General features: G+C 66.1%; 1 protein-coding gene across 3 annotated transcripts; it reads right to left on the reverse strand.

The window, feature by feature from the left end:
- Nucleotides 1–1,228: 1,228 nt before the first annotated feature.
- Nucleotides 1,229–20,595, reverse strand: CHID1 (chitinase domain containing 1). Of its 3 annotated transcripts, none has more exons than XM_043451439.1 (13): nucleotides 20,461–20,595; nucleotides 16,773–16,926; nucleotides 16,116–16,265; nucleotides 15,737–15,869; nucleotides 14,904–14,948; nucleotides 14,084–14,190; nucleotides 13,745–13,806; nucleotides 11,024–11,116; nucleotides 7,716–7,817; nucleotides 7,014–7,169; nucleotides 1,729–1,809; nucleotides 1,521–1,563; nucleotides 1,229–1,412 (listed from the first exon to the last, which is right to left on the reverse strand). In XM_043451439.1, the coding sequence occupies exons 2-13, from the start codon at nucleotides 16,881–16,883 to the stop codon at nucleotides 1,314–1,316; spliced, it is 1,182 nt and encodes a 393-aa protein (XP_043307374.1). In that variant the 5' UTR covers nucleotides 16,884–16,926; nucleotides 20,461–20,595; the 3' UTR covers nucleotides 1,229–1,313. The 3 variants fall into 3 exon arrangements, with proteins under 3 accessions (XP_043307374.1, XP_043307372.1, XP_043307373.1); XM_043451437.1 differs by lacking the exon at nucleotides 20,461–20,595 and adding an exon at nucleotides 20,312–20,454; XM_043451438.1 differs by lacking the exons at nucleotides 14,904–14,948; nucleotides 20,461–20,595 and adding an exon at nucleotides 20,312–20,454.
- Nucleotides 20,596–22,741: the final 2,146 nt, after the last annotated feature.

Here is a 22,741-nt window from a genome sequence, read left to right on the forward strand (position 1 = left end):
AGTGAGAACAGTCTGGCCAAACTTCCCCAGCCCCGCCGGCACCCTCTGCTCTGTTCCTGCGGCCCCGCTCGTGCTTCCATCCACCTCTGCCTGAGGCCCCTGCTTGGCGGGCTCTGCCATCCCTGTGTCTCGCGGAGGACTTGCAGGCCTGTTGACTGTTTCCCCTCTGCTCCGCGGGGCACGTGGGGCCCTTGTCTCCAGGGCCCCCTCTCCCCTGTGGATGCCCCCAAGGGTCCGGCCCCAGGACCCCCTTCCCAGCTCCCCGTGCCCTTTGCTGGTTCCCCCATCCTCCAACCCAGACCGAGGAGCCTTCTGCTTGGCATCGGATCACCCTCTGGCTCCATATCGACGTGCTGACCACACGGACCCTGTGGCGAGTCTGCCCCTCCTGGCCCAGCCCTCACCCTCCCAGCCCGAGCCTACAGCTTGCCCTGGGGGCCCTGGCAGGGGGGGACTTCGGACCCACCGTCCCAAGAGCCTGCCTACACCTACTGACCTGAAGCAGCCAGTCTAGAATCTTCTGTGTGACCCACACCGTGAGCTGCTGGGCTCTTCCTCAGGACAGCTTGTGAGGGTCCAGCTGGGCCACGACCCTGAGGATGGGACCCACCCTCTTAGAACCCCCCCAGCCAGGCCCCCCAGAGCTGCGCCTGTGCTCATGGCCAGCAGCGCCATCACAGAGGGAGCCCTCTGCGTGGAGCCGGTGGGCTCGCCAACAGCAGGGCCGGGGCAGCTGTCCTTCGACTCCCAGCAACAGTGACTCCTCCCAACATGCCCTCCTGGTAGAACAGCCGTAGCCGGCGGGCAGCGGCCCACAGTGAGCTGTCAGTGACCACAGCCCATGCCCTGCTCTGGGGGGCCTGCCTCTCTGAGCCCCGGTTTCCGCCACGCCTTTGCCATATGGTGCCCACCAGGCTCCTGGGTGGGAGGCCAGTCCCTTTGCACGGCCCTGGGGTGACGCCTGCCGGAGCGTCCACAAGGAGAGGCACCTGGGGTTGCCCTGGAGCCTCTGAACCCTCAGGGACTGCAGGCCACCGCTGCCTGTGCAGTGGGGACAGTGGGCCCTGCTTTAACAGCCAGCGGAGGGCATGCAGCCAAGGCTGGGCGGGAGGGTCTGCATCCTTAGCTTCCCCCTGGTCCTGTTAGGACCCCCTGCCCCAGGTTACTGCCCTGAGGGGCCTGGGTTCCCAGCCTGCTTGGTCCCCGCAGAGGCCGCAGCACACACAGCTCCCGAAATGGAAAAGAGTCTGTATTTCGCACATCAGTCCCTCTGTCTCTTGGAAAAGGGCATGCTGGCTGCATGCAGGTCCGGCCTACAGCAGGTCGTAGAAGTAGTCCAGGCCCTGGCCGAGCTCCCAGATGGACAACCCCACACCCAGCTCCTGGGCCAGCTCCAGCCGCACCTGCAAGGACTGAGGCGGAGGGAGTATCGGCCCGGCTGCACCAGCCCTGAGGCCCACCTGCCCGCTGCCACCTCGCCAAGGGCCGCCACCCACCCGCAGCCCCAGCCCCACACGCACCTTCAGCGTCGGATAAAAAACGACGTGCCTCCCGCCGCGGCTTCTGCAAGAGAGCAAACCCTTGGTCCGCGGCAGCCTCCGCTCCTCCTGGCCCCGCCCCGCCAGCCCAGGGCGCAGGTCTGTGCCCCTCCTCAGGCCGGTCGGGCCTCAGGGCAGAGGCTTGTCCCACGCCCACGGGACCCCAGCCCAGGCCCTCCCCGACACTCACTTCTTGTACTCGAAGAAGTGCTCTGCAGCCTGGCTGTCCCACACCACCTGGGGCCGGTGGTCCTTCAGCGTCTGGATGTACCTGGGGGAGACGGGCTGTGGGTGCGGAGCCCTACCCCGCCCACCCAGATGGGTGGGGGCGGCCTTTGCCATCACAGCAGGTCAAGGCTAACTGGGGCAGCATGTCGACCCCCAGTGGTCCGTGGAATGCCAGCGACACCAGGCGGGGTGGGAGGGCCACGTGGGGTGGCCTGGGCACGATGAATGCCAGGAAGCAGGACCACAGGATGGGTTCTTGAACACCCAGGCCGGGGCTGTGGTTGGGGGGGAACAAGGGTCCTGACAGGCTGCTGAGATGTGGGGGCCGGGACACTGCCCTGACCCGACAGCACCACGGGCGGAACGAGGCTCTGCAATGTGGGTGCAGCACTGGCCGGGAGGCACAGACGGTGCTCCTGGGCCCCACCCGCTGGGGACACGTGAGCAAGCCCTGGGAGCAGCCTCGGCTCCGCGTGCCCTCGCCCCCTTTCCAGGGAAACACTGGTGTCCGAGCCCTCTGGGGACCCAGGCTGTCCTCCCTGCCTCCCCGCTGTGGACGCAGCTGCCCCAGGCCTGCGGTGGGCCCGCCTCACTGCCAAAAGGCACCGGTTTCAGACCTGCCCCCAACACACACGGCAGACGAGCTGGTTTCCAGGGCGCCGCGTGGCCAGGACAATGGGGCCTGCAGCCCGCACGGCGTCTCCCTGGCCAGCAGCCGGCGCCCAGACAGGCTGGGGGGGGCGGAGTGCGGCCGGCCCGCCCCCGAGCCCAGGGGGGCGCTGTGTGCTTTGGGCTGGACCACTGACGCCAGTGGGGTGCTGGGGGGCAGGGCTGGACAGAGCAGTGGGGAATCCACGGTGGAGGACGTGGGGCTCCCCACAGGGTCTGGGCCAGGACCCACAACCCCCCCCACACCAGCTCCAATTGTCCAAAATGATGGCATCATCCTTAACCACAGTCATGCTCCTGGAATCACAAGGATCACTTGCCGCTTTGGAGCCGTCTGCCCTGAGGCTAAGGTGATCTGGGACGTGGGGTGGGGTGGACGTTTCTGAGCCCCCGAGTCCTGTCCTGGGTCGGGCAGATGCTGCTCAGCAGCTGGCTCCAGGCCCTGGGGTTTCGGGAGCCCTGGCCACGCACTCCTCATGGGGGGCTGCCTGCTGGAGCAGGTGGGCTGTGGGGGCAGCTGAGGCTGCTCTGTTGGGGTCAGTTCCTCATCCCAGAGGCTAAGGCCGGGCAGTGCCAGGGCTGGGTCCACTCAGGACCCCATGCTCACTGGGGTGGGAGGTGGAGGGGCAGGGAGTGACCGCCCTGGGTGGGGACAGCTGAGCAGACCGCTGTGGAGTGAGAGCAGGACCACAGGGGCGGCCCAGGTGGAGGGGCTGCGGTGGGCGGCAGGGGTGAATGAGCGAAAGGCACAGACGGGGCCGCGCGGTCCCTGAGCTAAAACGGAAGGCCTCGGCCATTGGCCGCCTGACCCATCTCTGAGAAACGTCCCGCCCAGGCAAGTCACAGACGGACCCCATCCCAGGTCAGTGGCCTCAGGGGCCGGGGGGGGGGGCCGCCGAGACGTTGTGGAAACAGAGGAGGTGGCCGCACAGCCTGACGAGGTTCTGAACGTTGCTGAGTCAGGCGCTTTGCCACAAGCGGACCTCACAGCGTGTGAATGACACCTCCCCGCTCAAAAAAGTTGTCAGCCTTCGGGAAGAAGGGTTCAGGGAACAGCAAAGAGAATCATAGACGAAGACACAGCAGACAGGTCGGCGGAGGATTCAGGGCCCAGAGACGAGCTGCACGGCTCCCCCACTCTGGGTGAGTGAGCAGAGAGCAGGCGGAACGGGGGCTGTCAGGGCGACGGGGAGACCAGCCCGGGGTGGGCTTCCCGCCCCCCACTGGGGCCTGGGCGCCCTGCGCTCTCTGCCGTGGCCCCTGCAGGACTGAGGGCCCCTGGGCAAGACATGGCTGGTGCTGCAACCCACACAGGACCCGCCCCGGAGGGCGCCGCCTCCGAGCTGCTGAGGACCTGGCTGGGCGTGTGGAAGGCACAGGGTCCTCTGCTGCAGGCCCACATGGGTAGTCCGGTGGGCACCACCACAGGCGATGCGAGGAGGCACCCCTTCCCCCATCTCAGCTCCCAGGACCCACAGGCAGTTTACACGGAAGACCTCACGTCACCCACAGGCAGCAGCACCCCCGTGGGACCCCTGGAGCGTCCCCCAGGGGAGACCCGGCAGGGATGCGATGAGTGGTCAAAGGTGCATAGGGAGGCCCCGGGCACAGAGTGAGGGCAGGAGGCTCAGGAGCCCAGGGGGTCCGCGAGGCCCAGGGGCCGGTGGAGGAGAGGGTCTCAGCGGAGACGGGCCAGACCCAGAGCTGCGGGAGCTGCCAGCCCCGTCCAAGGCGGCGCGAGACCCGGGCAGGAGGGCCGCACGGGCAGCCTCCCCAAGCCCTGTGGCCTCGACCCCGCGCCCCCTGGCCCGTGAGTGGTGGGGGAGTATTGCCGGGCATAGCCCAGCCCTGGGCCCGTCTGGCTGTGTTCTGCCGGGGCTGGCTCTCACAGAGGTCCCGGCGGCCCCTGAGCAGAGGCAAGCCCAGTCTGGATGCTGCAGGGGAGTGTGGGCCCACTTGGCCTGGGGGCCTTCAGGGGGCTGGGCGGGCACCCTGACCACCAGGGCAGTGCGGCAGACTCCCAGAGTGGGGGTCAGCAACCACGGTGACCCCTGAATCAGCACCCAGGCCTGTGGGGGTCGTGAGTCTGCACGTGGGGTGCCCGGCCTCCCGAGGCTGTTTCACGGCCACCGCGACTCTCAAGGTCGGGGAGCAGTGAGGCCGTGGGGCGATGGGGCCTCTGAGTCACCCGGGCTGGAGAGCAGAGGCAGTGGCCAGCGCATCCAGAGTGTAGACCGCCTCCCCGCCGAGGCAGGCGGGAGGCCATGAGACCCCTCCCACTCCCCGGCAGGCAGAGCCGGCCTCCCGCCCCTGCTGGAGGCCCCGGCTGTGTGAGGAGCAGATGGGAAGGCGCTGATCCCCCGCTGTCCCTGGAGGGGCCCGGTGACGCCTGCCACACACGGCCAGGTCAGCGCCGGGGAGGCTGAGCCGGGAGGGTGGGTGGCCCAGGGACAGGCCGGCCTGGGCTGCTATCAGGAGGGCAGCAGGGCGCCATGGCCCCAGGCTCACTGCCCCCACACCTGCTGGTCGCCCGCTCAGGGCTCCTGGGGGTGTCCAGTGAGGGGCACGTCCTGGTGGGCTATGACTCCGGGGCCCTGGGCCTGTGAATACACCCACTCCCTGCAGAGGCAGCCCCCCCACCCCCCAGACAGGCCTCCATCTGGGGCCTCGCTGAACTCTCCCATCTGGCACCCCAGATGCGCCTGAGGGGGGCTACTCCCTGCCCCGCAGAGGCTCTGCCCCTGTCCCCAGAGCCCCCAGGCCTGAGGATGCAGGGGATGGTCTGGAAGGAATCGGCTGTGGGCAGAGGGTGTCAGGGCAACCCGGGCCAGCCCCTGCCCAAGGCTCCCCCAGGGCAGAGGCAGCATACGCCCCAGGGCCCTGGGGAGGAGGTGGCAGCGGGCGTGGTCACCAGGCCGAGGGAGGGGCTCTCGGATGGGCTCTGCTGGGCCTCCAGCAGCCGAGGGGGTTGGAGCAGAGCCCCAGGCCCCGTCTCCCTGGCCGTCCACCCTGCTGAGGCCTTGGGAGGAAGGGCCTTGGCGAGATTTCCCAGCAGCCCCCTGCCCATGGCCCCTCAGAGACCCACATAACCCCTCAGGACAGCAGTCACCCCACCTCAAACTCCTTCAGCCTCTACCCAGTGTAAGCGCCCTGGGCAGGACCCGAGTGGGCGCCTGGAGGTCAAGGGAAGCGGGCGGCACCCTCTGGGGTCCGTGCCCTCTGGGGTGGTCCCTGGCACGCCCCTGGGCCCGGGAACCCTCTGCCCCGCCCCCACAGGCTGCCCTCCCTGTTCTGCCTCCAGGCACGGTGGGGGGCCCCTCAGCTGGGTGACCTCAGCAAGCCCAGGGCAGAGCCTTCCTGTCCAGCTTCCCCCCACGGCGCTCCCGACTCCAGGGACTCGCCCAGGAAACACATGTGGCACCCCGCCGGGTGGGCGGCTGCCGAACAGCCTCCTGGAACTCCCGAGGCCAACCAAGGGCCAACCCAGCGGCCTGTCCCTCCGCAGGGCAGCCCCGAGGGAGCACAGCACGGGCGGGGCGAGGCCAGCGGGCAAGCGGCCGGTGCTCAGGCGCTGGGCGGCGTGCTGTGTCCCCACGGCCAGCGGGCCTGCAGGTGATCCTGCCCACGGGGGGGCAGCAGTGGGCACACACACTCGGATCACTGGCCTCAGGACGGTCCCTGCTCACAGGACAGCTCACAGCGTTCACGGGTCGCGGCAGCTCACAGCGTGAGGACAGGGGGCTGAGAGCGCGCGGCTGGGTGAAACGCACGTGTGGCCCGAGCAGAGGCCCCCGGAGAGCCGCTCGGGGACATGGAGGGGACAGGGCTGGCCTGCCCGGCAGCCTCCACACACACACTTGGCGTCCCAGACAAAACCCCAGACGAGAGCTACCGGGATACACGGGAGGAAGAGACCCCGCGTAGGACATGACCAGGAAACGGTGTGTGGGCTTGAAGACAGCAAGGAAAACTGAGCCAGAGAAAACAGAAACAGAGCCCCCCGAGACAAAGTGAGGGTCGCCGGGCAGGGGCGAAAGAGACCGCCTGACACACAAGTGTCGTGGGCCTGGAAAGGGAGGAGAGAAAGGGAGAGCTGAGAAGCTGGCTACCACCAAACACGATAAAAAGGATAAGCCCCAAGGTTTAAAAAGCGCAGGGAAAACCAGGTGCAAAGAACGTGAACAAATCTCCGTGAAGGCGCGTGGTTGTCGCAGTGCAGTGGGGCTGGGCAGGGACCAGTGTGGAGACCACGTGGGGGTGAGCAGGTCGTGGGATGAAGCGCCCAGGCTGTCTGCGCAGCAGCAGCTTCAGAGCCCAGCACAGACAGCCGACACCGAGCAGGAGCGCGACCGCGCGGCCGGGAACACCAAGGGCTCATCCAGGCCACAGCAGAGGACGCTGGGGTGGCAGGCCACCTGTGCCGTGTCAGGGACACTCCCGCTGACACAGGGCCAGAGGGGGTGCCGGGATGGCACCCCGCGGACAGCCGGCCTGAGATCAGACCCTGCCCGGCCTCCCCACTGCAGCCCCCCACCTCCCGGAACAAGGGTGTCGTGGTAGACGGGGCCGCCGGCTCACCTGGCCCCGATGATGGGCTCGCGGGCGTCCTTGGAGGCCGAGTAGTCCATGCCATAGAAGTTGAGCCCCAGCAGGATCTTGCTCCGCCACTTGGACTTGGGGTCCAGGACCTGGACGCAGGCTCGCACCCAGGGCAGCGGTGCGTTGGGGCCAGCCCTGCAGGGTTGGAGAGGAGTAGGCTTCAGCACCGGGCCGAGGCCTCGGGCGCCCGGGTCGCAGCAGGAGTCCACGCACACCACTGCAAGGACAGCAGCAGACAGACGGCCACGCTGGACCCGGGCTGGGTGTCTACTTCGCCCGGGACCCTCAGGCGGCAGAGCGCTCAGCGGAGGCCCGGGGCAGCAGCGTGACCCCCGACACAGGAGCACCATCTCCTGGGCGTGGAGGTGGGCCCAGTACCCGGCATGGGGCAGCCAGGGCTGGGAGGCATGGATGGACACCCTGGGATGGCATTCCCATGGGGTGGCCAGCTGCCCTAAGTCACCCCAAAACAAGAAGGTTGCCTGACACAAGGCCAACTGTGGGCTTTGGGAGAAGAGACTGGGCCCTTCGTGATTCTGGAGCTGCGAGCTGACCAAGGGACACAGCCTGAGCAGGCTGGTGGGAAGCAGGACCTCGCCCAGGCATCCAGTGTACAGGCCCGCTGAGGGCTGGGCACCTGTGTGCCGAGCCAGAACGCGGGGCCCCGGGCGCCCCACTCACGGCTGTGCTGTGGAGTAGTCGTAGGTCATGAGGCTGAAGCCGTCCAGCACGGGCGCCAGCTGCTCAAACTCTGTGTTCGTGAACATGCCCAGCTTGTTGGTCCTGCAAAGAGATGGTGTGGTTTCCATGCCCACCTTGTGGTCACAGCCTCTCCCCAGCTGACCTGGGCTCAGCGGAGGACGGGGCATGCCGGCCTGGGGCTCCCAGCTCAGGCCCCTTCCGCCCCTGCTCTAGGAAGACACCTCGGTCCCTTTCCCAGAGGTGGGCAGCGCTTGGGTGCATGAGGTGGCCTGCAGCTGGGTCACGGCTCCAGCGGAGATCCCCACCTCCTGCCCAGGCCCCAGAGGCCTCTCTCACGTGGGCAGGGGCAGCCCAGGCCCGCCTGCTTCCATTCAGCCTCAGGCACGGTGCCCTGCCTCTGGGGGCCTCAGGTCTGGGCAGGTGGGACACAGCTGACAGCCAGCCCGCCTGCCGCCTGTCCCTGGGCGGGGCGCAGGGGACTCTGCGTCCCCCACTGTGTGGGCAGAGAAGACAATCCGTCTTCTCGGCCAGTGCCTCCGATCCCTGGGCAGGGGCGGCCCACCATGTGGACCTCGGCCTCAGTCACTAGTTCCACGGAGTCCAGGCGACCCTAAGACATCCCATCACCAGGCTGCCCCAAGCCCGATGAGCAAAGGCCCCTGCCCCCAGCCTCCGGCTTCAGAGGGAGGGGCCTGGAGGCCTGACCCAGGCCTCCCAGAGACACCAGGCTCCTGGGGACTGTGGCCAGCAGCCCCAGAGCCCTGGGGGACACAGGCGAGAACCCCTGACAGGCACTGGCTGTGGCCAGGAGCATGGGACGCAGCTGGGAACCAGACGTGTCCACTGGGCGGTGATGGCCACAGGCTGGGGCCATGCTCCAGACCACCGTGCTCAGCCGGGAGATGCCGGGCAGCGTGGACCCCACAGCGGCCCCCAGTGTTTCAGGCCACGCTCCCTGCTCCATCCCGGCCCCGACAACCACCCGACACCGTGAAGCCGCAACCCCCAGGGCAAAATGCAGCCTACTGGGCTGGACACCCCAGCCCCACCCCGGACCAGTCCTCTCCAGGCCGAGCATCCCCAGGACCAGCGCAGACCACGCACCTCCCTGGCCTTGCCACTGAGGGCAGGTGGGGCGTCCTCCGGCCCACGGACACTGCCCGCAGAGCTGTATCCACGGTGGCCCAGCAGGCAAGATGGTGGGCCTGCTGTCGGCTCCCACCACTGCCCGCTGCGGGCCCACCCCAGGGCCTCCTGCCTGCAGCCGCCCTACGTGGTCAGAGCAGAACCGTGCCTGTAGGTCCGGCCATCCCCACCCGTCAGCAAGGGCCCTCCCCTCCGGCTGGACCTCTGCTGCCTGCACCCACTGTGTGTCCAGGGGTGACCCCTGCCCACGGCCCCGCTGAGCCTCCACAGTCTGGCCCCAGGCCACCCCTGGAGCTCAGGAGACGTTAACAGGGGTCAGCCTGGGCAGGGGTGTCCCCCCTGGGGAAGGACCCCACCCACCCCCTTCCCGTGGTGACCCTAACCCCGGGGGTAGCTGGAGAACAGCTGGGTGCAGCACCCATCAAGGGGGACACCCGCCCATGAGGATGCGAGCTCCCTGCGGGGAAGGTCCTGGGAGGGAAGTCGGTCCACCGTGCCTGAGGTCAGCTCCTTCCCGGGGTCTGGGAGCTCGATTCTCAGAAGAAACAGCCTAAGGGGCTGAGGCGAAAACTGACTCAGGGCCCTCCTAGAGCAAAGATGACGCAAAGCTCTAATTAAACCTGTTGACTGGCGCTGGACCATCAGTCGGGGCCACGCTGTGACATCGGGAGCAGGGCTCAAGGTCAGGATGGTCACCCGTGCCAACAGAACCCAAATGGGGGGGGGGGGACATAGGCCACCGGCAGCAAAAGGCTGCCACGCAGACACGCTCCTGGGCTGCTGTTCCCACGGGCAGCAGTGCCGCCTCTAAGAAGAGACTGACGCGGCAGAAAAACCAAGAAATTTGTTTACAGCTCACTAGTTCCTCCGCTGGGCTGCTGTCCAGAAGTGCGGGTGGAGAAGGACAAAGCCAACGAGACAAAGCCTGGCCACCGGGGCCTCTGCAGGAAGGAAGGCTTGCTCACCAGCACGAGGGTGCAGCTGGACTGTGCCCCTAAGACGTGCCCGGGGCCAGCAGAGGCAGCCATGCCCAGGACCCCGCCGTCAGCCTGGGCCACACAGGCCAGGGCCCCCGCCCCCGGTCTCCCTCTCACTGCCCCCCAAGGGCGCGTCCCCCCCCCCCCCGGTCACTGCCGAGGGAGGGAGCCCAGGAGCTCAGGGGGCAGAGAGCGTGCTGGCTGGAAAGCTGCTCCCCACCCCGTCCCGAGCCCACCGCCCTCGGAGCCCAGGCCTAGGGGTCAGCGCCCCCAGGGGTGTCAGGCCCGCTCACCCTCCCTCACACCCTCCAGCACACGGGGGTCTGCCCTGCACACCTGTCAGCAGGAGGGGCCTGCAAGGGGGCCAGTCCCGCCCGCGACCCGGGCCCTCCCTGGGCTGGAGGAGCTCCACCAATGGCCCCGATGGCCAATCACAAACGTCAACTGGGGCTCCGCCTGTCCCGACCCACCCCAACCGACAGACACCAGAGATCCTGGAAACAGATGCTGCACCTGCAGCTGAGCCCACGGACCACGCGTGCGTCCACTGCCCCAGCCCTCCAGACCAGGGCCCCCACCCCAGGAGGACCACTGGCCCCTCACACAAGTGTGTTCCACGCATGAGCACACACTCAGAAGCGTCGGAGGTGACACCTGGGGCCAAGGCCCTCCCGCGGGCTGGGGGCGTCAGGCACAGGAAGGCAGCCACCCAGAGCTGCTGGGGCGGCCTCTTCTGTGTGAGGCCAGACAGCAGGGTCCAGAGGCCACCCGCCCCATCCCACTCACTGGCCCGAACTCTGCAGTGAGCTGATGACTGGCCCCTCTGGGCCCCTGCCACCCCTTAGCTCAGCCCCTCAGGTCCCCACCCGGGCCTCCTCCGTGCCGGCCGTGGGCTGGATGGTGGTCAGGCCACAGCGCTGACAGCCGGCACCAGGTCCAGCTCCCTGCCACGGGGCTGGGGTGGCAGGAAGCGACCAGGCTGAGCGGCAGGAGGCCTGGCCTGAGGCAGTCTGGGCCCTGAGCTGCGGACCTGCGAGGACGTGCCGAGGACACTGAGGCATCCCACGTGCTGATGGGGTCCCCCCCAACACGGGCAGTGGCCAGCGTGGCCGGGCCAGGTGGGGGCCAGAAAGGACCTCCCGGGCGAGCAGGCACAGCACTTACCCCGGGGCGACGGCTGGCGGGATGACCAGGAAAGCCAGCAGCCGGGCCTGGTGCAGCGCCTCAGCCATGTGGGTGAGCAGGTGAACGAGGCCCCTGCAGAGGAGCGGAGGATGGGTCACCCTCCACCCAACCTGGCCTGCATGGCCCCCGACCCCCGAGCCACAGGGGGCGGAGCAGAGAGGGGCCGTCACCTCTGGACCCTCCTGGATAGCAGCCAGGCAGAGATGAGGAAGGAGCCCGTGACCCTGGGGTGCTGCAGGCAGGGGTGCCCTACACCCAGGGCGCGGGGGCAGCTCTACTGACGGGGCCTTGTGCTGGGGCCCTGACCTCCCGCCCAGGGAGGCTGCCTTGACTGCCCGCCCCCCTCATGCAGTCACCCCCACCCCAAGCAGTCGCCGACACACAGCTCCGCCTTCCTCAGCTCCAGGAGGGCAGTAAGGACAGTCAGCGGCGACTGCTCCACCAGGCGTGCCTGGACCCAAGGAGAAGCATCTCCATGGGCAGCAGGCTGCCAGGTGAGGGACAGAAAGGCAGACAGCCCATGGCTCCTCTGGTCACGAAGGGTGCGGGACGTGGCGGCATCTCAGGTCTGGTGGGCAGCGTCCCCGGGGAACGCCTGTCTGGAGGCACCAGCCCCGGGCTGCTGGCCGTGCGTGGACCGCGGAGCGGCTGGTTCAGCCCCCCAAGGGCCGCCCTGCCGGGAAGGCAGGTCTTGGGCCAACTCCGTGCTGGGTCCACTCTGGCCTGGCCCCACACTGCCTGGGCGGCTGTGGGCCCAGCGACCGACCCAGGTCCTCCCCCACAGCCCCGCAGGGCCACCTCGGTCTGCAGCAGAGGCGGCGAGTGCCCCCGCATAGCGCGGGCAGGTGGGGGGGCCATGCACCCTCAGCCCCTCTCAGCTCGAGCCAGTCTGCACAACGCAAGGCGGCGCGGGGCACAGCTGCGGCCCACCCTGCGGAGGCGGGCACGGGGCGGCCTCTGAGTCTCGTGGGGCCCACCCTCAGCGGGGGGACCCCAGGGCCAAGGAGACGCCACTCCAGCCTCTGAGTCTCGTGGGGCCCACCCTCAGCGGGGGGACCCCAGGGCCAAGGAGACGCCACTCCAGCCTCTGAGTCTCGTGGGGCCCACCCTCAGCTGGGGGACCCCAGGGCCAAGGAGACGCCACTCCAGCCTCTGAGTCTCGTGGGGCCCACCCTCAGCGGGGGGACCCCAGGGCCAAGGAGACGCCACTCCAGCCTCTGAGTCTCGTGGGGCCCACCCTCAGCGGGGGGACCCCAGGGCCAAGGAGACACCACTCCGGCTGTGGCTGTGGGCTCAGGGATGCCCCCGGGGGACACATGGGCTGCAGAACCCAGGTCGGCCCCTCCCTGAGGCCGGGAGCTGGCACACCGCCTGTGCCCTTGGCATCCATCACCATCAGTGCCTGCTCGGCTTTGGGGACCACCCAGGGGGCTGAGTCTCTGAGAAGGGGAGGTGCTCTTGTGGCCCAGGGGCAGCGCCTGCCTGGCGGGCTCTGCTGGAACGAAGTCCCCAGGGCTTCCCGGGGCCGCCAGCCCACTGGCCTGCTGGCATGAACGCAAGAGACAGGCTTCTTGCCACAGCCAGGCAGCTCCCACTCGCTCCTCCACAGGAGGCTGTCCTGGGAGGGGCCTGGGGACCTGCTGCCCAGGGCTGGGACAAGGTGCATCGCCTTCATCACACACCCAGGGAGCCGGGTCCAAAGCCATCTGCTGGGCTGGCTGGCCCGCACCCTGCCCCTGCCCCGCCGGGAGCCCCGGCTCGTCCTGCCGCATGCCTGCTGTGCAAACCCTCCTAGGCCGCCCGGAAGAAGCCATCTACCCCCGCCCCGCTCAGGCGTCCTCGGCAGGACGGACCACGCAGCAGGGACCGAGGCAGAGCCCGGCGGGTGCAGGGATCATCTCTCAACCAAAAGCCACCAGAGGGGCCACCAGAGTGCAGTGGGGGGTCAGCTCCCAACACGGGGCCCTCGTTCTCCACCCGTCCTCCTTCTCAACTCCGGCCTCGGGGCGCCCCCAGGGAACAAGTGCACACGGGGGAGCCTTCCAGAAGCACCCACAGTGGGGGAGTGTGGTCTGAGCAGAGAAGCAGGAACCACAGCCGCGCAGGCATCTGGGCTGCCCCCACCCCCAGGCAGGCAGCGGCGTCTCCCCACCCCCAGGCAGAGCCCAGCAGGCCAGGCTCCAGGAGTGGCTTCCTGGGCCTTGGGTGGGAGTCCCGGAGCCCTGCACGGCCCCTCAAGAAAACCCTCCTGCTGCACTAACAGGCCTGAGGATGCTGCCTCCGGGCAGGCGGAGAGCAGCCCGCAGCTGCTGGAGGGATGGAGGGAGCCCTGCCCGCGGCCCCCAAGCCGGCTGAGGCAGGGCCGAGGATGGATGGCAGGACCTTCTCCCAGAGGAGCCCATGGCCATCTGCCGCAGGCGCCCCGGTCCTGCTGGGCCACCTCCTCGCCAAGTCCCCTGAAGGCCCCATTGGGCCAGCCCCATCGGTGCTCAGCCGGCCACCAGCCCGCAGCCGCTCCCAGGCTTCCTGGAGCTGCTCTGACCTCGGGGTTCCGCTCCGGCCCCGGCACAGGCTGTGGGAAGACGGCCCTCCCCCCAGACGAGGTCCCTCCACGTCCGGCCTCAGCCTCTTCCCGACCCCCACAGCTGGGAAGGACCTGGTGCACGCCCCGCGCCCCGCACGCCACCCAGGCCCACTCACACATGCTTTTGGACCAGCAGCTGGTTCCAGACCTCCACCACCAGGCCGTCGAAGTGCTGGCCCTGGAAGGACAGGGGCAGGCGGGCAGGGCTCCAGGAGGAGGGGCTCCTGCCTGCGGCAGGCAAAGCCAACCCTGGCTTCCCCCTCCCAACTGCAGGCCCGAGCAGAGAAGCTGCAGCTCTTGGTCCCAGCCACTCGCATGCCTCCCCAAATACCCCCTGGGGCCCTGAAGGGCTCTCTCTGCCCTACAGCCTGGCACCGGCCTGGGTGATGCGTCCCCCAGGAGGGCAGCCCCTGCACCCGAGATGCACGTGGTCAGGAGGGAGCCCCGGGCATCACCTTGGCCACCTGGACGACAGTCCTGCTGAGCTCCTCAATCTCATCCTCGCTGTCCAGGACGCTCTGAAAGTCCTCGTACGTCCAGTCCTCGAACCGTAGACGGGGCACTGGGGGCAGACGTGCAGACCGTGACCCTCCTTGCCGGCCTGTGGCCTCCAGAGCAGAACGACCACCACCAGTAGTCGGGTGGGCCCCCCGCTGCCACATGGCCTGGGGAGGGAGGGGCACGGGTGGTGCGGGGGACGCAGTTGCTGGCCCTTTCCTCCCTTCACCCATCAAGTCCCTGAATGCCCAGACCCCAGCTTGTCCGGCTCCTTGTTGCCCGGCTCTCACTGGCCCATCCCCCACCAGCTCCCCGTGAAACGAACTGCAGGTCCTCTCCCAGGCCCGGCCCCCTCCAGGCCCCAGTGTACTTGGCGATGCGTCCCTCCCTCACCGGCCATGGGCTCTAGAATGGGCAGGGCAGGGTGAGTGTCACCCCTGGGCATGGCCCCCAGGAGAGCTCCATGAACCCTCAAGGGTGAATGGAGAGATGGGAGGGAAAGACCACAGGGGAAGGGGCTGGCCTTGCTGGGCTGAGCAAGGTGGGCAGCAGGGCCACTGGGGTCCGGCTGGACCGAGGCCATGAATGCCGGGCTGGGGCGGCCTCGTTTCTGATCCGTCAGAAGAGGGACCAACACGCTAGGCAGCGTGGCCTGGGTGAGCAGGCAGGTGTGAGGACTCTGGGTCCCTCCCCTATCCAGCGCGCTCCAGGACCTCCACCTGCTGGGGTGGGGCCTAATGGCCCACAGCCCTGACCCCCTGGGCCCACTGGACTCACCTATGCGCAGGCCCTTGGCTTGTTTCCTGACTGCCCGCACCCACCCTGTGGGACGTGGAGAGGATGGTCAGCGTGGGGGCACAGCCCCTGCCCCTGCCCCCTGACCTGACCTCCCCCAGGAGGAGGGGCTGTGGGCCCAGCGCAGGAGCACGGAAGGGAGGTGGCTGGGGAGTCTGGGGTCCTGCGCCCGCCCCCCACCCCCCCACAGAGCAGCCAGGGCTGGGGGCAAGTGGCCGCACCAGGGCCACCACCCCAAGGGGCCCGGCCCTTCTCTCAGAGCTGAGGGCACCAGAGAGCAGGAGCTGATGCTGCCCAGCTGTCCTCTGACCCACGGGCCCCCTAGAGTCAGGGAACCCCGCTTCTGGTCAACACATCCTCTCTCTGAAAACAAAGGGGGAAACACCCAAGCAAACTCAGGTGCAAAACATGGCTGTCAGGACAGCCAGACCCTCGCCTCCTCCCGGCCACTGTCCTGGATGCCTCCTCCATAGATCCTCCCCGGGACACCGTGTACAAACCGCTGAGGGAGAATAGGGATGCAGCTGAATGCCAGGCAAGCATGACACTCAAGTACTCTCACATGCAGACTCACTCGTCTTTACACACACACACACACACACACACACACACACACACACACACTCTCTCTCACATTCACTCTCCCAGACTCACTCGTCTTTACACACACACACACACACACACACTCTCACATTCACTCTCCCAGACTCACTCGTCTTTACACACACACACACACACCCCCCCACACACACACTCTCTCACATTCACTCTCCCAGACCCCCAGGATGGGCACAGACAAGCGATGGCATCAGAACCTTGGTCTACGTCGTCCAGGCCTGTGACCTCGAACATCTCGCGGCCATGCCTCCTCAGCTGCAGCCACACGGGGGCGACATGGGTGAACTTGCCCCCGAAGATCTTGGCGACATCGTAGCCGTGTCGGTTCCACTGGCAGAGAGGGGAGAACGAGTGAGCCTGTTGGCAGTGGGGGCCAGAGGGCACGACCACCTCCAGAGGGGGCTCCGCAGGGCCGCCCGCCTCGTGCGCAGCAGGACTCTGTCACGACCCTGGTCCCTCTGCTGGGAGGCATCACTTCTACCGCTCCCTCGGTGAGAGTGCCCGGGGAGGTGAGGATGCAGACCCAAGCAGCCACCCTGCCCTCAGGGTCCGCCATTCACCCCTGGCCCGGCCTACCGGTGTGACGTAGCCCAAGACGTCCCCGGCGAAGTGCTTCTTGTGGGCCTTGGCCGAGCAGTAGCTGCGGTGCTCAAGGACGATGTCCTCAGCCTTGAGGTCCGTCACCACCAGACCCCGCTCCTGGGCGGGCTTGCCCGAAACCTGAGTCTGAGGTGGGAAGGCAGGGAGGACGCGGTCAGGGCGTGTCCCCAGGCTGAGCCCCGGGGCAGCAGCGTCCTCTCAGTCAATAGGGACCCTGTCCCAGGACCAGCGCTGCTGACCGAAGCCTGCAGGGCAAGGCCATCAGGCGGGGTGGACAGTCCCTGAAGACTCACCCTGCCTCCCCGGGCCTTCCCAGAAACCCGCACAAACACAGCCACACTCGGCAGAGCTCAACTGACTCGCCCCGCGAAGCAGGGAGGAGCACAGGGGTCGAGGGAGGGAACCGGGGCCACGGGCAGAGCCACGAGGCCAGTGGGGCAGGCCTGCCCTCGGGCCCCAGCACCAGAAGCTGCTCCCTCCGAGGCCGGCCAGCTGGAGCCCCGAGAGGGACGGTGCTGGCCTCCCGGAGGTGAAGCTCCCCGCTCACAGTTGGCTCCCAGGCCCCGGCGCACAGCCCCCAGTGGGCAAGGAGGTACGATGGTCAGCCCTCTGGCAAGTCCCCAGACCACCAACCTTCTCCTGCAGTGTCTTCGAGGCAGCCTTTTTGGCATCTGACTTCGACAGGGTGGCGTGCACAGAGCTGCAGGCCAGGGCAAGCCAGAGCATGCTGAGGAGTGCCCGCATGCTGAGCGGGTCGCAGCAGGGTCTAACCTCGGGGTCCAGGGGGCTGCAGAGAGACAGAGCCCGTGGAGACCCCGGCAGATGGGTGTTCCCCCTGCCTCCCAGGTCCTGACGGAGCCTGGGGCCTCCCAGCACTAAGCCGGGCAACGAGCCAGCCCCGACAGCCGGAGTCCAGCAGCCAGCATCGCTGGGCCCCGGCTCCCCCAGACGCCTGAAAGGGCATTCCCTGTTGCAGGCCAGGAGCCGTCCCACTGCCTCAGGGCTGCCCTAACCACAGCCGGCCGACTGAGCAAAGCTTGGCCTCCACCCTCCACAAGCACAGAGACATTCTGGCTACCGGCTACTGGCTTGAGTGTAAAACCACAGAGCCGTGCAGAGGACTAGAAGAAAACATGCCTGTGTACGTAAACTTGGGGCGGAAGCTGGACAGAGGGATGCTTTTCCACCTAAATCAGCATCAGTAGAAGCTACTAGCAAAATGTCTACATTATGCTACATAAAAACATGACCCTTTCATTTAGCAGATAAAAAACCGGTTTAAAGAAATAAAACACAAAACAGTAAAATACTTGACAATGAACTTCTACCCCGTTTCTATAGATGACATACAAAGATCTCATACAAATTAAGAAAAAAAACACTCCCAATAAGAAAAAAAAATCACTCTGTAAAATGCAGAAAAGACGTGAAGAAGTGTAACACACAGAAACACCCCATAACACAAACCCCTCACAACACACAGACCCCCTCAAGCCCCAAAAAGAGCATCTCGGCTCTCGGCTTCACCAGCAACCAAAGGAACGGACGCTGAGATGAAACAGCATCACCACCCCCACTACCTCCTCGCCTCCCCGCTGTGAGGATTATCAGGATGACACAACCTCAAGGACCATGGCAGCTTCACCCTCAGAGCTGTTCCTGGGAATCCAAGTTCAGGTGACAACCTGGTCACAAATACTGTGCTTTCCGACCGGTGTTTCCTTTTTTTCTTTTATAAAATTCCACTTTGAGGGACTTATTGTCTACATGGGAAACGTTCGAAGACACTCACTGCAGCTGTTCAAACCCCACACTCCCAGATGCTGGTATCCTGAGGGCACCGCGGTGCTCACAACCCCCCAGTACAAATGTCACAACGTGCACACGCAAAGCATGATCGTGTCTTTATTGAATCTCTCAGACGAGTGCGCCCACAGCAAGGAGGGAAGAGGACGCTAAGTATATGTGCAGGCTGCCTGGTGTCTAGTTGCTCTCTTTCCCTGGGCTTCCCCACTGGACTCTCATCCCACCAGCACCACCACCCCGCCTCCACCTCCTTCTCTCTGGGGACAGCTGGGAAACACGCAGGGCCGGGCCACGTGCACTCCTTGTTGAGGTTTTGAGACAGTCGGCGTCAGAGCCTGTCGGGTCAACAGTGTCTCAGTCCCGGCAGCACGTCCCCTCTCAGCCTGACCAAAGTCCAGCTGGTCCAGAGGAGACCCCACAGGCAACCCAGGCCCTTGCCCATTGGGCGGACACCCCTGGGGACACCAGAGCCCTGGCCAGGCAGGGTGTGCCCTGTTGGGAGACAGCAGAGCCAGGCCCATGGCACGCCCGGGGACTCCACCACCACGACCTCCTGGCCCGGAGCTCACTCCCCTCACCCCTGCAAACCTCCCCCTTAGCCTACAGTCCTGCACAGACAGCACACACCCGGTCTAGGCTGTCACCGCCTGGGACCTTCAGGACAGGGCCTGGGTCGGGGAATCCAGGAGCCTCCCTCATCCCACTGCCCCCAGAGCAGCACCCCCGGCTGATCAAGTGCTCTTGAGGGGGGTGGGGAAGGATATGGAGACTCAGGCCTGATTTGCCACCCTCTGCCCCTTCCCGGCCGTAAGATCCATCCAGGACAGCAGCCTCTGCCACCCAGGTCCAACACTGGCCCCTTGCCACCATGGCCGGGGGCCTGGGCTCCTCCTCGGCCTCAGCCTGGCGGTGGGGGCATGCAGCCCAGAACCATCTGGTGCTCCCTTGGTGGGGCTGAGACTGTGACTGCTGAGCTGTAAGGGGCCAAGCCTGCAGGGCATCTCATCTTCAGCCCTGGCCCCCTCAGGCCTTTCACAACTGTGGGTTCCTCCCTGGCCCCAGGGTGGAGGTCAGGGCCCCCAAAGATGGAGCAGGAAAAGAAATCAAGCAGGACCTGGTCCCCTAGGAACCACTCAGCCGTCACCTGGAGGCACATTCTGTGGCCCTTCCCAGCCTCTGCCCATGGCCAGCTGGTCTGCCTACTGTCCTGCCTGCGTTGAGACCCCTCTGCCCACTATCTGCCTGCCCTGTGACCCGCGCTTTCACACCATGGGAAAGAAGAAAGAGGAAAGGATGGAAGTGGGGCTGATCTGGAGGAAGAAGATGGGCCCTGCTGGCTTTTGCAGCCGGTGCAGGGGCAACAGAAGCAGGCCAGGCGCGAGTGGGCCGGCATGGCCACAGACCCTTGCAACCCTGTGCCCGCTCTGGCGGGCCAGCTCTGGCGTGCGCTCCACAACACTGGGGGAAGCACTGAGATCCCAGCTGCTCACACGTGCAGGGCTGCTCTCCAGTGGCGTGGAACTTTCCAGATGGACTGCCTCACTGGGTAGTGGGGACATGCTGGCTGTGATGTGAGGGGTGTTCGAGCCCAGCAAGGTGAGGTGTCCCTGGGGGCTCTGTCAGTGCGTCTGAGAGCCAACTCTTCCATCACACTCTCCACAGAGCTTAGCACACACATGAGCGTCCCAAGTGTGCATGTGTCTTGAGTGCACAGGCAGAAAACAGCTGATCGGTGCTAACCCTGCTCTGGGATGCAGTCTCACGTTCTCCGTTTCCTTAAGAAACTAGTTTTAATCCAGCCAACTTGTCTCTGCTCAGCGATGTGCAGTTTGAGAGATGCTGACCGCTGCGCACTGAGTGACCAACACCCACACCCGGCGGGACCCAGAGCCGACTGTCCCGTGAACAGAACGGTTTCGTCCCCACATCAAGTAGTGTCCATCAGATTCTCGCCGGTGGGCACAAATTTTGGGGCCAACTGTGTTCCTGCGGGGAGGGCCGAGGGTGCTCTTGGAAATGGATGCAGTGTAAGAGCAGAAGCCCAGCCCTGGCGGAGGGACACTTGCGACTCTGGGGTGCCGGCCACACGGCGGGTAGCAGGTACCGTCGAGTTCCCTCGGCGAAGACAGAGGAAGCCCAAGACAGCCTGCTGGGCGCAGCGGGAGCGGGCGACACTAGCTCGCCGGGGCCCGGGCCCGCCGCCCCGGCCTCTGGCCTCGGATCTCAGCGGCGCCCTCCAGCGCGAAAAGGCCGCCGCGTCCCAGGGCTGCGGCGGAGGCCGAGAGACAGCGGGCGAGTCCCGGTTCGCGCCGCCGCCCCGCGTCCGTCACACCCACTCACACCCCCTCACACACAACCGCTCGCACCTCCTCTCAGCCACTCGCGCCGTCACGCCCATTCTCCCTCACGCCGCGCCTCCGGCTTTCACACGCACAGCCCGCAGGCTCGCTCGGCGGAGGAGAACCGAGGCCACGAGGTCGAGGCGCTGACGCCAGGCCGCCGCGGCGCCGCTCACCTGCATGTCCCGGAGACGCGCCGGCCCCTGGAGTCGGCCGGAAGACCACGCGAACGCCACCGGAAGTCCCGCCTCTGAACGCCTGAGCGCCGCCGCTAGCGCGCCACGCCAGCTTCCGGGCCGCCGCTGCGCAAGGCACGCTGGAGGGGGCGCCGGGCCGAAGAGGGGGCCTGGTGACAGGCCAGGGCGGGACGGGGAGGGGCGGGGGTTGGTGGGGAGAGCCAGGGGTTGGTGGGGAGAGCCAAGGGGAGGAGCCTGGGCTGGCAGGGGCGGGGCATGGGCATAAGGGGCGGAGCGAGGTGGAGGGTCGGGACCGAGGCGGGGCGGAGCCTGGCGGACTGGGTGGGGCTAACTCTCGAGCTAGGGGAAGCCGAGGGGCGGGCCGGGCGGGACAGCGAAGAGGGCGGGGAGGAAGGGCCCGCGCCGAGCCGGCCGGGTGGAGACGCGAGCGCCGGGAGACCCCGAGGGCTGTCGCGCGCGCCGACCGCCTCCTTCCGCGGGCCTCGGGTTCTCCTGGGAACCTAACGCTCGCGCTCGAGAGGTGGCTCAGAGGTCTGGGCTCCGGCGAGCGCACGTCCGGCGGAGGACCGTCTGCGCGGCGACCACGTGGGTGACCGCTAGGGAGCGCCGTGGGTTCCACGACCTCTGCCCGGCCAGGCCGGGGGCCAGGAGGACCGCGCAGGCCCGACCTCCCGGCGTTCTCTCCTGGGTGCGGGAATCGCCTCCCCAGACTTTGCTCCCACCTTCTGGTGGCCGCCCCCCAGCCTGGCCCTCCTCTGTCAGCCCCCACGTCTCTCTGGGTGAGCGCTTCTTACTCAGTCTTTGGTTTTGGTCGTTATCCGGGGGCCCGTGGTGCCCACAGTGCTGTCTGGAGTAGGGACACATGCTCCAGACCCTCTGGATAGCCCCTGGACATCGCAAATCCCAGGAATCCTAGAGTCAGCGCTCTCTCTCTCCCTGCCTCTGGGAAGGGCGGCACTTCTCACATGTGGCTCCTACAAAGCTGGAACCCTCCAGAGGCTAACAGTAACCGCCCCCCCCACCCCTAATCTCAGCTCCCAGCTAGGCGAGTCAGTGCACCTCTGAAACAGACTGAACACACAGTCACAAGCAGTTTTGGTGCTGAAGCATCTGACACCTGATACAAGCTGGCGGACCCCCGCCATCCAGAGTTGTTTACAGCACAGTTTCCTGCAGAAAACCACACAGCCCATCCCTGCTGGGCCAGTCCTGACACCCGCCCCATGGCTGTTTCCCCATTTCTGCTGTTCAAGAGGCTTCTCCCTGAACTGAACTTTGTTCTCTTTCTTCCTACTCAGATTTCCTTCTTTCTCTTCCTCCTATTCCTGCCAGCTGACCCCCACAGTCTTTCCAGGGGATGGGGGCTGGTGAATGTGCCAAAGTATGTCACATACCAACCGTCAAGTGTCAGGTTTAAGAGAATCTCAGCCAAATGTTAGGATTTACAGATTAAGTGAAATCTGAACACATTGGGTCGTTCATGTTTCTGGAAGATTTGCAACAATTTGGGGTTCACCATTTAAAATATTTAACCTATTGAGTATGAGTTCTTGAAGTACCTGATATTTTGTTGTCAATTCAGACAAACTGGAGTACATAAAGGGAAATAAAAGATAAATTAGGTTTGAAATGTTGAAAATGCTTAATTAACTGAGTTTGTAGATGGCAGAGGCCCCTTAAAAATGACTATAAAATCTGTTAGGTTTATAAAGGGGATAACAGGGTTTGTAAAATTGAACTTAGCAAGTTAAAAAAATGGAGCTTTGAAATTAGAACATTAATAAATCGAATCCCAATTATTTAAATTTAATGTAAGTCTGAGTATAACCCTCTTGGCTCAGCCCCTAAACTCTCACCCCCAGCACCCGTCGCTGGCCCCGTTGCCTAAGGAGCAGCCTGCCCTGTCAGGTCCAGGCCCTGAGCGGCGAACCCAGGTCTGGCCCACCTTGCCCCCCGCCTGTTGCAGAGGACACCAGAGGACACACCAGGGCAGATGCAGGCCCCGTGGAGCAAGAGGGCCTTCAGAGGCCAGCCCTCCCCCCATGTTCTGGGACACTGCAGAGCTAGAGCACCCCACCTCGGGGGCACCTGGCCAGCTGAGGAGCCCGAGTCTGAGGTGGCCTCTCCAGGGTGACCTTGAGGGCATCCCTGACTTACTGTGGGAACCCAATGCGTGTAGATACCCCGAGAGCACCCACACATGGTTGCCGGTGGTGCCTGGGGCCCGTGGAGCTCCTGGGGCCGGGCTCGTGTCTCCCCT

This window comes from Cervus canadensis, chromosome 29 (assembly GCF_019320065.1).
Source record: "Cervus canadensis isolate Bull #8, Minnesota chromosome 29, ASM1932006v1, whole genome shotgun sequence".
Taxonomy (NCBI): Eukaryota; Metazoa; Chordata; class Mammalia; order Artiodactyla; family Cervidae; genus Cervus; species Cervus canadensis.

What these genes read in the sequence shown, in the direction of transcription:
- CHID1 (XM_043451437.1), bottom strand. Translation starts at nt 20,343, where the DNA reads ATGGGCGTGACGGCGCGAGTGGCTGAGAGGAG. An exon ending in TCTTGGGCTACGTCACACCG is followed by an intron (nt 15,870 to 16,115) that starts GTAGGCCGGGCC and finishes CCTCTCTGCCAG; the next exon opens with TGGAACCGACACGGCTACGA. An exon ending in CACTTCTTCGAGTACAAGAA is followed by an intron (nt 1,564 to 1,728) that starts GTGAGTGTCGGG and finishes GCTCTCTTGCAG; the next exon opens with AAGCCGCGGCGGGAGGCACG.